The sequence below is a fragment of the Oncorhynchus mykiss genome, chromosome 18 (genome assembly GCF_013265735.2).
Source record: "Oncorhynchus mykiss isolate Arlee chromosome 18, USDA_OmykA_1.1, whole genome shotgun sequence".
NCBI lineage: Eukaryota > Metazoa > Chordata > Actinopteri > Salmoniformes > Salmonidae > Oncorhynchus > Oncorhynchus mykiss.
This window is the reverse complement of record NC_048582.1, coordinates 38045876-38063838: the sequence shown is the minus strand read 5'-3', so window position 1 is coordinate 38063838 and position 17963 is coordinate 38045876. Positions and strand designations below refer to the sequence as shown.

At 40.6% G+C, this 17963-nt stretch overlaps 1 protein-coding gene across 3 annotated transcripts in view; it reads right to left on the bottom strand.

The window, feature by feature from the left end:
- Nucleotides 1-6116: 6116 nt before the first annotated feature.
- The window catches only part of LOC110496149 (splicing factor, proline- and glutamine-rich), a 28550-nt gene continuing 16703 nt past the window's right edge, over nucleotides 6117-17963 (bottom strand). The window contains exons 10-12 of one of the 3 annotated variants that reach the window (XR_002469521.2): nucleotides 7247-7298; nucleotides 6891-6995; nucleotides 6117-6254 (exon numbers count right to left, since the gene is read on the bottom strand). Coding sequence is in view for 2 of the 3 variants with exons in the window: in XM_021571876.2 (XP_021427551.1) it covers nucleotides 17487-17600 (114 nt within the window). In the remaining variant the exon portion in view is untranslated. Of the gene's footprint in view, nucleotides 6996-7246; nucleotides 7299-17109; nucleotides 17601-17963 lie in introns of those variants that run through there. The other 2 variants (XM_036952667.1, XM_021571876.2) reach the window with 2 other exon arrangements.

The window sequence follows — 17963 nt, the reverse complement described above, 5'->3', positions numbered from 1 at the left end:
AGGTGCAATTCAGATTTTGGCCAATAGATGGCATCAGAGTATGTGCAAACTTTTAGACTGATCCAATGAACCATTACATTTCTGTTCAAAATGTTGTATCAAGACTGCCCAAATGTACCTAATTTGTTTATTAAAAACTTTTCATGTTCAAAATTGTGCACTCTCCTCAAACAATAGCATGGTATTATTTCACTTTAATAGCTACTGTAAATTGGACAGTGCAGTTAGATTAACAAGAATGTAAGCTTTCTGCCAATATCAGATATGTCTATGTCCTGGGAAATTTTCTTGTTACTTACAACCTCATGCTAATCGCATTAGCCTACATTAGCTCAACCATCCCGTGGAAGGGACACCAATCCCGAAGATGTTTTAAATTGGCTATAACTCAGCAGCAAGTTAAAAAAAACACAAAGGACTCCGCTATGGCTATCATAAACTTGATCAGATCAACATCTAGCCTGCAACATCCCTTGTTTGGCAACCACTCACATGCTAACCACACTGCTCGCAAGCGTCTGCGTAGCCGGGTGCTAAAATAGAACTTGGTTCTATTTGTGACGCTCAACTTCTGCAAGTCCTGCCTCTGAAATCTCCTCATTGGTTTTTAGGAACATATACCCATGTCCCATCTCCTCATTGGTTTTTAGGAGCATATATCCATGTGGGTGATTGAAAGATGAACTGAGATCCACACTCCAGTCGCACCCATGCTGTCTGGTCAGCATGTCAGGTGTTTGTACTGTGGTTCTTCCTGTCTCGTCATCATTCGATATGTCATTGTCATCAAAGCTGTATTTATTTATCACCTCTAAGTTTGCGGACAAACTGTACCACATTTGTTTTGTTCTGGCCCGTGACAGACTAGTTGCTTCAGCACTCCTAATGGAGAGAGTAGGGTGCCCGCTTTAGTTAAGACAAGAACCAGTCTGCTCCAGCCATAGAGGTCTCATCCCATGACTGAGAATGCTTGCAACCAGATTGTACAGCGAGTTGGTATGCACATTTTCTGACCTGTAACAATAGAATAAAATGTTAAATACTTCCCCCAATACTTAATTTACATGAGTACCCCCTCCCTTGACCTTAATTGCCACCAACATTAACTGCTAACTTAGCAATGACTTACTACTCACTAATTCCTATCAAGTGCTTACCTCACGGGGAGACAATCCATAATATAAATCAGCTACCCTCAAGAGATATTCTAACAACTTCTGCTCCTGCTCATTAATGAAAACCCTGTTTCCACGACGTTAGCCAACATGAGGAAGCTCTCTCAACCCCTTCTCCAGTAGCTTCTTTCTCGCTTTACAGAATATGCACAGCGACATATGCCATACAACCGATCTGATTGACTTCCCATGCTCTGCTACATAATTTGACCCTCTTTTCAAAGTGTGGAGAGGTCGGTCTGTCTTTCTTTTCCATGATCTAGGCTAGAGGTCGACCGATTATGATTTTTCAACGCCGATACCGATTAAATCGGCCAATTTTTAATTTTTTTTTATTTGTAATAATGACAATTACAACAATACTGAATGAACACTTATTTTAACTTAATATAATACATCAATAAAATCAATTTAGCCTCAAATAAATAATGAAACGTGTTCAATTTGGTTTAAATAATGCAAAAACAAAGTGTTGGAGAAGAAAGTAAAAGTGCAATATGTGCTATGTAAGAAAGCTAACGTTTAAGTTCCTTGCTCAGAACATGAGAACATATGAAAGCTGGTGGTTCCTTTTAACATTGAGTCTTTAATATTCCCAGGTAAGAAGTTTTAGGTTGTAGTTATTACAGGAATTATAGGACTATTTCCCTCTATACATTTCCTGTAAATACATTTCCAAAAACCTGTTTACATTTTGAACATTTTTGTCAAAATTGCTCAAGTTCATTAAATTTAGTTGGAAATCATTGATGGACAACAATATTCAAACCTTGTCTCTGATTATCAAGCAAATTTAAGTAAGGACTGAGACTAGACCACTCAACACCTCTAGGAAAACCATTCTGGTGTGTGTTTGGCATTGACATTTTGCAATTGTCTTGCTGAAAAATAAAACTATATCGCAGGGTTAGGTTTTCAGAAGACTGAGGCAGGTTTTCCTCTAACATATTTCCTCTTCCATTAATATTTATTTAGATCTTTACAGGTTTTTTTAACGAATTGCTTTCACTTTGAAAATGTGGAGTATGTTGTTTTGCTCTGTGGTAAAAACATTGAATTAAATCCCCTTTTAGATTGAATTTTAATGCAGCAAAATGTAAAAGCAAGTTCAATGGAGTGCAGACTTTCTATAGGCACTGTAATATTCCCCAAGAACAACTGCAAAAATAATTTATTGAAACTGCTATTGAACAACAGGAAACCTTACATATTGTACCTTTTAATATAGATTCATAGATTAGATAGATTCATTGAAGGAATATACATAACTAACAAGTATTTACAGGTACTGCACATAAAAAAACGTAAGAAGTTGTTGGATTTATTTATTCTTCTGTGACAAAATACCAGTGGAGGGCTTCATGCATTTTTAGAATCCCTCTATTCTGAGCCGACACATTTCACAGAAAAAGGACTAGTGTTCCCATCACAATAATTTGGAGCCTTTTAAACCTACAGATAACTGAGCAGTCATCATTTAAGACCTGTTGTTCCTAAAACGTGAAACCCAGTCAACTTGCTCAGTGGGTTGTGGAAAGTCACTTCATTTTTCCAGGGACCTTATCAGGGTATGTGTGAATCTTGGCCTTCCCCTGCTGGAGTTTTAGGGAAGTGATCTTACTATCCAGCTCGTCCATAAACCCTTCATCCACAGATTCACTGTCCCCCTCCTCCCTCCCTCCAACTCCTTCCGTGGGCAAGAATATGTGAAGCTGTGTGCGTGCTGGCATAGAAGCGGCGGGAGGCGAAGATTGGCTGGGGAGGCTCAGGCAGGGCTTTCCTCTCACTGTTAGACCCTCCCAGTGTGACGACTGGCAGTGCTGCATCACCGGAGGACGGAGCTCGCCTTGCTCCTTGGCCAGGGTCAGACTTTGTGATCTGGGCTTCCCCAGCTTTGGGTTGGGTCTGATGGGGTAGGAGAAGTGGCTGTACACTGGTCTGTTACTCTGGTTCAGGTTCTTTCCTACTATTGTGTCACGGGACTTGCAGAGAGGCAGAGGTCGTTTCCGCAGAGGGCGGCGGTTAGGGGAAAAACCCTCGAACACGGCTCGTTCTCCCGGGGTGAATAGGGAGGGCTCGCTAATGCTGTGTGGAGAGGAATCAGACAGGTGGAGGTGGGATAGGGGCAAAGATAAGACACTGTGAAGGTGTGAAATGATATGAAATATTGACACTTTAAACATCCTGTAATCATTTGCGTATCAAGGGCCTAAACAGAAACAAAACAATTGCGTTCAAGCAAGCATTTTAGTCCTACACGGTCTCTTTCAATGAGACTCGATACTGTACTTCCTCAATGAAAATAACAGATGTACAGTATGAATGTCAACAATTACTGGTCAACAGCTTCCTTTGACAGGGAGTGTATTTAATATTTTTTTGGTTATTCAAAATCTGCATTCTAACTGACTGCAGCGGTGTGGTATCAGGGGGAGTGTTCCCAGTCGTGAGGGGTTTTAGTGCCTCACTCAGGTTTCTCCTCCAATCCCCCAAGACACAAACTCAGCATTGTTCTTGCACTACATTGTAGTTACACAGCGTCCCAAACAGAAATATATCCTCGTACACCTGAGATTTATAGAGGAAGACTTCTGTTATCAAAACATGTTGTGTATATATTGCCTAATTTGATAACTAATTGCTGGGAACTATACAATTTGCCTACAGAAGTTAAATCGGGGCAATTAAATAAAATTTTCAGACAAATCAGGAAATAATCTTTCCTTTCCTCATTATCTAATCAATTCACTGTATGATGAAACTAGATTATGAATCAATATCAGGATATATTTCAGATACATAGGCAACAGTTTATTACAAAGGATTCTTACACAATGTATCTTTTGAAAATTGCACCAATAAGAATACAGCACAAAACTCATTTATAGAGGTCCTCCATTATATCTGGTTTGCAAACACTTACGCAATTAAGTCCTCCAATAACAATAATGCATTCATGGGCCCCAGGCTGGTCCTAGTATGAGTATCAGCTTACCTGAGTGGAGTCGTGGTTGTCTGCCTGTGCGAGGCTTTAAAGGCAGCTAGGGAAGGCAGTCGGACACTGTCCCTTTGTCGTGTTCCATTGGGCTGAGGCAGTGCGAGCACAGAGTTGGACTTGAGGTAGGTTCGGACAAGAGCTCTGCTCCTTTGCATGGCTCTCCAGTGCCACAGCCTACCGCTGTCCAGGCTGAGGACAGGACCATCGGCGGTGCTCATGTCTCCCCCAGAAACAGCAGACTGTACAAGCCCGTCTGTGTACGCACTGGCGCACCTGGGGGTGCATGCAGCCAGGTGAGGCTGATCAATAATTCATGCCCATTAAAGATGTATCGATGAGGCAGCCCAGGTGGACACCACCTACTTTATACCCTCTCCCCATTTCCCTCTTCCAGAGGTCAACTTACACAGATAGCAGGGAACAGGCAGGGGCATTGGACGAAATGTAATGTAGCTTCAATATATCCCATTATTGCTGTTGCCGATTTAGCAATCAGGGTTGGTAAGACTCATCAATCCTTCACCCTAACACCATTCCAAAGCTGCTTTTGTTAATATTCATAACATTAAATAGTCTATTGTGAAACTGGGTACTGGGCTGCAGAAGGATCCGATGATCCACTCATAACTTTGTGCATATTAAGCAACAAAAAAAGTATGTGTGCGCCATACTTCATCTCTATTCAAACTTGAAAGTAGTCAAAAATTGTAGGGCAGCGTGATAAAAATACCTATTATTTTTCCAATTAATGTTTTTGTTCAGATTTGAGAAACTTGGAAGCATTCAAGTCGGAGCATTGACTAATTAAGTCTTATTCAGATTCAACATGAAGCAGAGTCCTAAACCACTGCTTTTAGGTTCTTTAAATTAATGGTCATGCAGCACATTCAGGAAGTAATCAGACACCTCTTTTTCCACATTGTTACGTTAAAGCCTTATTCTAAAATGTATTAAGTAAAAAAAGCAATCCTCAATTGACACACAAAACCTCATGACAAAGTGAACAGGTTCAGACATTTTAGCAAATGTATTAAAAAAAAAAGTAATACCTTATTTACATAATTTAAATACATTAGCCGTTTTCTAAAATGTGGAAAAAGGGTTCTGAATACTTTCTAAACGCCCCATGTAAGAATGATTAGTATTTCCTGCTCTTAGTGTACAGTTGATCTTTATGAAAGCAACAGGTCTTCGTGAGATATACCGAGAACATTTCTTCGATCATCTTGAAATGTCTACTATAAATGATAACGTTCAAATCATTTCTAGCTCATGGGCTTTGGGGAAATTTCAGGCACACATTCTCCATGCCTTCTGTTTCCTCGGTTTCAGCTTCCAGCACGGTGCCCCTTTCGCTGGACCATCTCCAGCAGTGACAGCCAACCCACAGGATACAAGCGTGATCCAGCACAGGGAAACATTGTACCTTGCCCTTAACTGTAACCGGACAAGAGGCTTCCGAGACAGGTCAGAATAGGAGTGTCTCAGCGAGTTTAAAAGCTTTGAGACACACAGAACAAGCTAAATAGGTATACAAAAATATATTCATGGCAGATCAATAAACATGTTAACTTTCACACTTGTTGATAATGGTAGGAGGATTTCCATGTTAAACCTGCACATTTAAGTTCAATCAGTTCTATTCAACTGTTGAATGAGGCAAGGGGAATACCAGAGGCAGTACTTTATTTTACATTGACACTTAATGGCACCTGAATTATGGTAATTTAACAAGCACCACTAGGCACAATTTAGTACCAATTGTGTTGAATTGTAAGAATATTGAATTTGTGTGGTAAACTCCAGTGGAAACCGTGCCATAAAATGAAGTGTTACCAGTGCTATTAGATAGCCATAACATCCCTGTGGATAGTTGTCAGATCTCTAGAGCTGCACTAGGACAATTACAGGTTTAATCAAAACAAAAAAAAAATGGACAAATCTCCAAGTTGAACCTTTTATTGCAATTTTGTGTAGAAAAATACATTTAAAATTTTTTTTTTTAAGAGTCTCCTGTTGAACTTCTAGCTTTTCTGCTGGTTGGATGCTGGGGCGGCATCACACTTCACGTCCGCCTGGTTCTTATGGGAGAAAAAATGTAACATATATTGAGTCGCTACAAATAACGTCATCCATTGGAAATGATCGACAAACATGAAATCAAGCAATAACAGCGCAACCACCTAGTTTTCCAAGGCCGTCTCCCGTCCCAGCACTAACCAGGCCCGTCCATGGCCACAAGCAAAAATAAAATAACTGGGTTAAACATTTTCTTTCTCCCCGAATTACCTCCCTTGGCTCATCTCTGCAACTTCTCAATGGGCTCGGAAGAGGCAAAGGTCGAGCCATGCGTCCTCCGAGACATGACCCGCCCGGCCCCCTACTTAACACACTGCTCGCTTAACCCAGATGTCAGCCTCAATGTGTGGGAGGAAAAACTGTTAGACTGAAAACCAGAGTCAGCTTGTCACTAGAGCACAATGAGTCAAGGAGAACCCCACCATCCAAACCCTCCCCTACCACGGACGGCGTTGGGCCAATTGTGCGCAGTCCTATGGGGCTCCCGGTCACAGCCGGTTGTGACACAGCATGAGATCAAACCTCAGGCTGTAGAGTGGTGCCTCAGCACTGCGGTGCAGTGCTTTTGACCACTGCGCCATTCAAGAACAAGCAACCACACTATTTAAACTAATGTGTTTGAGAATAGTTCAACCAACCTGCAGATCCATTTCCTTGCTTTAGGATAGACCATATCCTTGTTTTAGGATGGACCAGAGGCGCCCCTGCACAGGTTTGAACAGACATCAGTCTCTTCAGTTAACCTGCAACAACAAAAGAAAAACTTAAGTCAACAACTTCCACTAAGAATGAAGCAACTTTGTCAAAAATCAGGGGGGGTCCAGGAGTGCATGCTCCCCCCAAAAACATTTCCATTTGTTTAATATGAGCACTTAAGAGACTTAAGGCTTCAAAAAGGTAAACAATGTCTTAGCAACATGACATCAATTCAGACTAGTGCCCTTTGGTGTAATGACTAAAAGGCTTCCATCTAGCCCCTCTGCAGGTAGCTTACCATATGTTAAACCAGAAGCAGCTCCTCAGCCTCCTACAATCACTCGAGGCACCTGCAGTAAGAGAAAAACAATGAGCTCAAAGCTATGAATTACACTAGTGTAATTAGTGTACACTAGTACACAAATAACTGTAGATATGAGTGCTAAACTACAGGGATGTAGAGGACTTGAAAGTGGATTAGGCTTTTTGGAATTTAAATTACAAAAACTACAGTACATGCATGCACTAGATGTAAATGACAGATTGTTTAAAATGTTAAAATAACTTGTGCCAATTAATGTCAGACATTAAATCTTGACATACAGCGGGGAGAACAAGTATTCGATAACCTGCAATATCGGCAGTGTTTCCTACTTACAAAGCATGTAGAGGTCTGTAATTTTTATCATAGGTACACTTCAACTGTGAGAGATTGAATCTAAAACAACAATCCAGATAATCACATTGTATGATTTTTAAGCAATTCATTTGCATTTTATTGCATGACATAAGTATTTGATCACCTACCAACCAGTAAGAATTCCAGATCTCAGAGACCTGTTAGTTTTTCTTTAAGAAGCCCTCCTGTTCTCCACTCATAACCTGTATTAACTGCACCTGTTTGAACTCGCTACCTGTATAAAAGACACCTGTCCACACACTCAATCAAACAGACTCCAACCTCTCCACAATGGCCAAGACCAGAGAGCTGTGTAAGGACATCAGGGATAAAATTGTAGACCTGCACAAGGCTGGGATGGGCTACAGGACAATAGGCAAGCAGCTTGGTGAGAAGGCAACAACTGTTGGCGCAATTATTAGAAAATGGATGATGTTCAAGATGACAGTCAATCACCCTCGGTCTGGGGCTCCATGCAAGATCTCACCTCGTGGGGCATCAATGATCATGAGGAAGGTGAGGGATCAGCCCAGAACTACACGGCAGGACCTGGTTAATGACCTGAAGAGAGCTGGGACCACAGTCTCAAAGAAAACCATTAGTAACACACTACGCCGTCATGGATTAAAATGCTGCAGCGCACGCAAGGTCCCCCTGCTCAAGCCAGCGCATGTCCAGGCCCGTCTGAAATTTGCCAATGACCATCTGGATGATCCAGAGGAAGAATTTGAGAAGGTCATGTGGTCTGATGAGACAAAAATAGAGCTTTTGGGTCTAAACTCCACTTGCCGTGTTTGGAGGAAGAAGGATGAGTACAACCCCAAGAACACCATCCCAACCGTGAAGCATGGAGGTGGAAACATCATTGGGGATGCTTTTCTACAAAGGGGACAGGACAACTGCACCGTATTGAGGGGAGGATGGATGGGGCCATGTATCGCGAGATCTTGGCCAACAACCTCCTTCCCTCAGTAAGCGCATTGAAGATGGGTCGTGTCTGGGTCTTCAAGCATGACAACGACCCGAAACACACAGCCAGGGCAACTAAGGAGTGGCTCCGTAAGAAGCATCTCAAGGTCCTGGAGTGACCTAGCCAGTCTCCAGACCTGAACCCAATAGAACATCTTTGGAGGGAGCTGACAGTCCGTATTGCCCAGCGACAGCCCCGAAACCTGAAGGATCTGGAGAAGGTCTGCATGGAGGAGTGGGCTAAAAAACCTGGTCAAGAACTACAGGAAACGTATGATCTCTGTAATTGAAAACAAAGGTTTCTGTATCAAATATTAAGTTCTGCTTTTCTGATGTATCAAATACTTGTCATGCAATAAAATGCAAATTAATTACTTAAAAATCATACAATGTGATTTGCTGGAATTTTGTTTTAGATTCTGTCTCTCACAGTTGAAGTGTACGTATGATAAAAATGATAGAACTCTACATGCTTTGTAAGTAACAAAACCTGCAGAATCGGCAGTGTATCAAATACTTGTTCTCCCCACTGTAGTTAGGTATGTAGGCTACGTCACTTTATAGCAACATTTTTTGTAACTCCAGAGGGAACAGGCAAATGCATAAGAGCCATAACACCAATCATGCAAAAACATGAGGACTGAAAACAGTTACAAAGCAAGGTAAGCTTGACTTGGTTGACAGTGGAAAAGTATTGTTATTGCAAACCCCCCAAAACGTCAGGAGTTGCACCTAATGAAGACGCTTTCACCTTAAACATCATGATGGGCATTTGCGACGTCGGTCTTGCAGAACGAGTTTGGATAAAGGCATTGCCCTTTCCAGTAGAGGCCCTGAGGCCATGGAGGGTAGTTCTGGCATCACACTCTGAAGGGGATACGGAGAAGCAGACTGGCCACTCAAAGAGGAGACTCCCGAGGGGAAATGGATCACAGTGCAGACAGACACACTAGACAGCCCTAGGGCTGATTTCACTGCTCATGGTAGTTCTCTACACAAGACGCTTACAGTCCAAGATAACCAACACTAAGTTTGCTGCATGAGACACCGTTTACATACAAACTGCTACACCAAGGAGGTTGGCACAGTCCTTGTGAACTGAACCCTTTACAATTGGCTGGCTGGTCACTGGCTTGAGAATGTCACTGATATAAGACAGGAGGATTGATGATACCTCGAAGCATGAAATGCACTAGGGCTGTCCCCGACAAAAAAAATATATATAGGTCAACCGAGAGTAGTCTGTTCTTTCGACTAATCAATAGGTCAAAATGGAAAAAAAATGTGTATTTTCCCATATATAGACTTTGCGTGTTTTAATCAAATCAACTATATGCACTGAGCTTGTTTGATGCTTTAAGCACACTGTTGGATGAAATAATTACGACAAATGACTAGAGGGACTCCGACCACAATTGATTTGTGCCGGGCAGGGCTCAGACCTGCTGCTACCAAAAAAATAAATATAAGACAGCGTTTGACTTGTACCCGTTGTGTCCTCCTCCCTGCTGCAGCGACCACCACAGAACAGTTTATCGTCCGTGTTGCTGAAGCAGCAACATAAGAGCTATTTCTGAATGTAAATTTCAGTTACCCAAATGTTTAGGTTAAAACAATCCCTAAACCCTTGCTCTCTTTACGTGACACATGTAGGCCTATGCACTTGACCAATGGGGCATGACCTATACAATATCATAACCACATCAATAAATTGGTTAGAAACTACTAACTCCGTAACATGTGACAGCAAAATGGATGCAGAGCATGTGACAAATTAAGTCAGAACATGAATGTTTACTGGTTGCTCAGGTAAAAGGGGAAGTCAGATGTGTGGAATAACTGAATAGTTGTGGAAAATCTTGGAGATCAAGAAAAAAAAGACATACATACATACATACATACATACATACATACATACATACATACATACATACATACATACATACATACATACATACATACATACATACATACATACATACATACATACATACATACATACATACATACATACCATACATACCATACATACATACATACATACATACATACATACATACATACATACAATGGTGTGCCAAACTGCTGCGGTTAGATTTCAAACATTTCTGACCGTTTGGAAAAACATAAACACTAACCAAATATGCATACCAGAAAGTATTTTTTTGTAAAGCCTTTTACAGCAAGACTAAAAACAGTCGCATGCATTTGTGAATGCAATTGCAGAAATAGAGCAGTTTATTTACTGTTTAGGCTAATTATTCAATGGTTGCTTTATTATTATATATATATATTTTTTGAATGCTTCATTGCATTTAAAATCCAAATGACTCGTACGCTGTGTGATGACGAACAAATTAATTATCGCTACAATGGCGTACAATGATATATATATTGAAATACAGGCCCAAGTAAATTACAGTATTAAGACTAAACAGGATGCGCTCTTAGGCCTTACAGCTCAATGTTGGTTATACAAGGCTGTTATACTAAGCCTAATGATAATGACATCACTTATTATAATGATCATAATAATATCAAGATCGAGGGTTATTATACATCCTTTCTGATCATTTGGAACAGTGTACACACTAAATAAATAATACCAGAGGCTGTTCTAACAAAAAGTGTAACGCCTTTATTACAGCATATAGCAAAGACTAAAAACAGCCGAATTTGTGAAATTGTTTATTCCACGTGGTTGCATGGGAATAAGTAGGCTATTAATAAAACAGGCAACAGAAGCATGATCTGTCACGCACGTATACTACCGTTTGAGGCCGCTTAGAGAATTTATATATATGGCACATTTAGGCTATTGATTAAAGACATTAATTAAGTTGGGATTTCCTCACTTTTCCTAGACAAATATGTCAAGGGCTGTTTTCTTGTCACCTGCCTCCGCTGCATTTCTCTCAACACCAATGCGTTTAACATTTCTATTATGCACATAACATGGTCTGGGAAAAGGTGGCAATTCAACATTTGCACACACTGTATATAGACTTTTCTGATGTGTTATTGACTGTACGTTTGTTTATTTCATGTGTAACTGTTGTTTGTGTGTCGCACCACTTTGCTTTATCTTGGCCAGGTTGCAGTTGCAAATGAGAACTTGTTCTCAACTGGCCTACCTGGTTAAATAAAAGGTTAAATAAATAAAATTAAATGAACAGAGGACTGATATTTCAAAACCGCTGACAGCGACCGCTTGCAAACGAGGGAGAAAGCGCATGTTAAAAAAATATTATTTTAGTGTTGCACCATTGTCCTTAACAGTACACAATCAGTAGAACATGTCTGAGAGTGATGGACATGGCCATCCCCACAGGGCCTCCACAATGGATTTGTCCACGAAGACAGGCACGAACCAGACAGGTGTCTTGTACACCATTGACTTATTTTTTTTGCTGCTGCTCAACCAAGGAAATCTTGGTCAACATACACGGTCTATCGACCAAACAATCAACTAAATGGGGTCAGCCCTAAAATACAAAAGGGGGGGGAACAGGCTGCCATTTTTGGACAGAGTCACAGGTCTTTCCAAGGTACAGGAGAGAGAAAGAGAAAGTGCCTTCTTGTGTATGGTAGTTGCCACACTATAGTATCAAGTGAAGTGACCAAGTGCTCTTTATGAATAGCTAGGCTGTGAATGACCCAGATAGACCCAAACCCAGTCCCACAACGGTCCACCCACCCAAGAATAGCCCAGTGGATTAACACTTGAAAATGACACATTCTAGTTGATCTTAGCAATACACCAAAGTCACATTCTACAAACTTAGAGGCTGTTCCCAGCCTACTCAGTTGTCAAGTATAAAATTAAAATCAACAAGCTCATGTTTGCCATTTCCATTACAATCTCAGAGTACATAAATGAAAGCTGGGTGTAACAAAAGTCATAAGTCAAACTAAAACCTTCCTAAATGACCTAGGGGAGCAACTGAGAAAGTGTAAGAACCCATAATGATGAACCACACAACCAAGCAAATCTGGAAATTGGAGGTTGCCGATCACATATGCCCCCCCCCCACCCATGGCTGCACCCCTGCCCAGTCATGTGAAATCCATAGATTATTGCCTAATTAATTTATTTCCTTATATGAAATGTAACTCAGTAAAATCATTTAAATTGACACACACACACAGAGATCTCACAGCCCTTTGGTTTCACTATAAAATATGTTATGGCTTATAGTATAGGTCAAATGTGGTAGTCTGCCTATAACCATCCCGAGTAGGCATATTATGCCATTCCTATTCAGAGATTAGAGAAATGTATCAAAAATGTGCTATTATCAGGCTGGAAAAACCCACCCGCACTCGGCCCCGTCCCACCTACTCAGCCAGTCACGAGCCACTATTGCGTTGCGACTGTGGCATACTTATTACTAAAAGGTACGTGCTAAATAGTATGCAGTTTAAGCACAGAGTACGCTAGTATGGGTATTCGGAACATTGCAAATCTGAACCGCTGATAAAATACATTGACAATTACTCGTTAGGGGTCTTTAAGGAGTTTCTTTGCCGTAACATTGAATCGACTGGGCAAATATCACTTGCCAGTCCACTTAGAGCACACGTCAAGTCGAAATGAACATGGTCACCAGGTTGATTCTCACATCCCTAGACACACACAAAAAGTCTAGTGCTGAATATTGCTTGAGTCGAGCTATCGTTTCTGTATTGAAAATAACTAGTCCGACTTGAGTCGGAGTCCTGTGCTCGAGTACTACGATACACCTTAGCGGCTACATTTTGGCCTTGGTCTACATGATTTACGAAGGTTTGCAATAAAGGCAAAATAAATGATGTTTTAATATTAGGCAAACATTGGACAATGGACAGGCTTCACAAAATGCTTCCTCTATTACTTGATTAAACAGGAGGTCAAGATCAACAATAAAGATCCCGACCAACAACCAAAAGTCCCTTCTACAGGGCCAAGGAACCAGATAATTCAATGTCAAAAATACAATTGCCAGTAACACCCCCCCCCCTCCCATTGCACTTGTCATTACAGCTTGAAAGAAGTCTCAACAAAAGGAGTTGTGTTGATTGAACCAAAGTCAAGTTGTGGGTATACACCATCACACACTATTTGTTGAGCCAGTGACACAGCAGTCCATATACAGTTTGTTTCATACAGAGACCAGCTTCAGTCAGAAATGAAGGAAAAATACCAGATACTGCACAGGCTAAAAACACATTGCCACACGTTCACATACGGAGGGAAGAACGAGTACTGCACTGTGATTCCATTTTTCAGAAGTGTGATGCCAGAACCCCTGTACTGTCACATCACGTCAGGTGACAGAGGAAGTTAGAGCAGTACATGTTTGGCATTTAAACAAATCATTAACAGGAACACTTACCTTTTCAGTGGCTCTGTAAGCATACCTCTCGCTGCACACAAGTCCAGGCTCTACTGTCCACTGACTTCTGCAGAACTACTCATCCTCAACGTAACCAACTGCCGGAGCCTTTACTTGGAGCCTCTACTGTGGAATGGGGCAGGCTGGCTGTTGGATTTTATTGCACAGCTACTACACGCCCATGCACTCAAGACACTTGACAAAGACAAGCTTCTCGCTCCTGATTAGGTACGCAGGTCTCCTCAGTCTGCTGAAGGGTGACGGGGAATAAGGGGAAGTTCTACTATAGACTTCCATCGGTTATACAAGTCTGGCAACTATTTCAGAATACTTCAATAATCCATATAAAGCCAGGACAACAAATATATATATATATATATATATATATATATATATATATATATATATATATATATATATATATATATATATATATATATATAATAAATAAAACTAACTAAGGGGTGATCTACATTCCCACTACAGGTGCATAAACAAAGCTAGCTACATTTATTTTAACCATTAGTTTGTGTCCAGATCTGTGATTCCATCTGCAAACAGTATGACATGGCTGAGTTTAGGCAGGCAGCCCAATTCTTAAACTGTATCACCCACTAATTAGTCTTCTGACCAATCAGATCAGCTCTGAAAAGATCTGATGTGATTGGTCGAAAGAGCAATTAGTGGTGAAAATACCAGAACTGAGCTGCCTGTAAAAACAACCCAAAGCAACTGTGGTCATTGCCTTTGTTAACATAAGATCACCACAGATGGAGTTGAAATGTAATTTTAAAATGAGTCTGATCTTTCTTTCCCAGTACATTGCTACTTCTAGGCCTACATCCCACCGAGTTGACTGTAGGTCAACATTACTATAGCAAGTTGACCAACATGGTGAGTAGTCCAGGAAGAGCTGACTAAGAGTTCACCTAGAAACATACACCCTATGAAACACAGCCAGATCCAGCCTTCTTGTTATTCAGCCATTCTGGCAAACTGGCTTCATTCATTGTCTTCCAAATCACCTAGACACGTTGACAACACCCAGTTAGAATTTTAGATGGGGTGTCAGTTCCGATTTCAGTCACAGTGGGTTGCTATTTACTGTTCTGTTAATCAAACAACCATTTCCCCAACTGGTATCCCTGTTACATCACTGAAAACTGCTGAAAACTCTTCACTAAGGCAAGACTCTTCATCAGGTTGGTCTGTGTAAGACAAGTCACGGGAGTAAACTGTATTAAGTGCGACTCAGTTAGGCCTAGGACTTCTTGTTTTAGAAATGTCTCCTTACACACTGCAACCTTTAAAGTGGCCAAACCTGTCAAAGAAGAAATGTACACAAAAACAAACATACAGGAATAACATTGAATGTTTTATGGTATACATTACTTGTGTTAAGGTATCCAATCAGATTTGTTTAGACAACTGTTTGTAGTCATTTGAGTAACATTGAGCACAACCAATCAATATTTGTGCTGTAATTGTTTGAAATTGACAAAATTCTAAGAGCCTATTGAGTTCAAGTACACAGTGACTAGTGCAATTTCAACAGCGATGTAAAAAATATGGATGAGATTATTTTTAAACTTCTCGTAGGAGCACAAGTTTGATCTTCAATAAATAAAAATGTAACTACACGGACAATGTTCTCCATTCTCTGTAGCTTTCTTTGTAATTATATATCTACTTTTTTTGTTGTTGCTTACATCGCTGACATATCTACCCTTTGGTGTGCTGTGTCTTAAGTCTCAGATTTAGAGGTCCAATCGAGCAGTCTTAAAAATCAAGAACATTTATCGCAAGGGGCTGGTGTTTTCTTATCTCAACATCTCCATAAATGCGTGAAAGATAATGTTGACAGTTTTTAAACAATGTGCCCTAATCCTAAAAGGGATAGCTTGGGGTTTTAGCAATGAAGTCAGACGTAAAATGGTGGTCACAAGTCCGTCTCTGCGTCCAGTATAAGAGGTCATTTTGGGAGGAAATGCTAACTAGCTTAGCGCAAGGACTGGAAGTCCAGGTACAGCTAGCATCCTCAAGAATTCGTCTTTGCACTAAGCTGGCACTAGTTAGCACTGGCTTACGAAACTACCTCTAACTTTATTCTTAATGGAAGTAAAATGGTAGGCAGAAATTAATCAGACCCTTTGGAAGTGGATAAAGGTCTTCATTGCTAAAACCCCAAGCTATCCCTTTAATGATGTTTCAGACCTAGCTGTCCAATCTGTTCATGTGAAACTTCAAAGTGACTATAGTCTCTGGAATGAATCCGTTCACATCCCTGTTGGTTTATCAGTACTTAGGCTATGAAAGACACTAAAGAAATTCAGCAAAGGAGCCATGGACAAAGTGGAAGGCTGAAAAGTTCTACGATAGCTTGAAGGGTACCACTTCTCTCACAGTTCCCGTTTCTCATAATAACATGGCCATTTGAATTATGACCTAAGAACATCTGTCAGACAGTGGCTGAAACTGGAATTATTTAGGGTAACATTCTTAAATCGTTTTCATACATTCCCATGTATGATATACATTCCAATTAAACAGACTGAATGATGCAATATCAAGAGACAGTGGATGAATCAAGTGCTGCTTTGAGATGTTAAATGTGGTCAGAGGACTTTCAACCTCTGTTCAATAATATGTAGCCGACTTGGGAACAATACACGAGCCAAACATACTACCTTTTTGTCAACGCAAAGAAAGCAGCACAGTTGTCAAAAACCATAACACTTCAATTAGAGCTAGACAAATGATACTTTTAAAACAATTCTTAATGTAAGTCGCAAAAATCAAAGGGAATACATTTTTTTTACAAATCTGGAATTTTTATAAACAAACAATTCTAGAAGCATTAATTGCGTTTGACAACAGCACTGCTCATTTCCATTGTCAAAATTGGGCCCCAAAAGTACAATTTCTACCAGGCCTAATTGTGCTCTAAAATGTCAACTTTCTTTATCAATACTGTCCAGTATGCATATGTTGTTCCATTTAGTTCACATGGTGATAATTTACATTATAAAGTTGCTGTTCACCCCCGGCGCCCAACATAATAAACCTCTAGGGAAAAAGGCTTGTCAACTCTTGCTGGGCTTATTTAGGACTCAAAATTGGGTTCAAATAAACTTTAAGAAGGTTTGGAAAGAACCAAATTAGGTCTTTATTGTAAAGTTACATGTTTTTAGTTCAAATCTTAAATGGCACAAAACACAGCCATAGAAAGGTGAGAAAAGTTGACACTTATCACCATTTACGACACGGGCACGATACAACTGGAAAGAAAGTTATACATAGGTGGGATAGCGCTATGTGATTACTGAGGGTGACCAATTCATCAATTTCACACTACAAATACAAAAGAAAAAAAGAAAAACCTAACTTGCCATAAAATGAATGAGTCCTCAGGCTAAAGTGCAAGAACACTTTCAACTGAAATATAACAATGACTCAATGTGAAGATGTTCAGAGAACCTACACAAAAACACTGCTATGAGGGACACTGAAAATATTTAAAAGCGGGGCTTCTTGGCAGGCCCATCAAACTCCTCACGGACCCTGCCAAACCCTTGGTTGTTAGGACCCATTGCCCCCCGGCCTCCCTGAGGGAAGTTCCGCTCGTTGCGCTATAGGGATCAACAACCATACCAAGGAAGCAGATTGAGGGGGTGAGGGGAAGGCAGTGCGATGGCACGCAGTTCAAGTCCATATTCAGGGGAGAAGTAAGGGGGGGTAGAAAGAGAGTTGGTTTTGTTTGAGAGCCATGACAAAATAAACAGCAGAAGACATGTCCAAGGGAAACGTTCGTTGAAATAGTTCCAATACGTAGATCCACAGGTGCCACAGGTAACATACGGAGAAGGAAGAAAGGGTAATGTTTTCGTTAGTTATGTCCTACCATAGTTTGCTGTGCATGCCAAAGGCTGGGCTACATCACTCACTACTGGCATCATATGGAGCATTGAGGGGAAGCCTGCCAGTTTGCTATG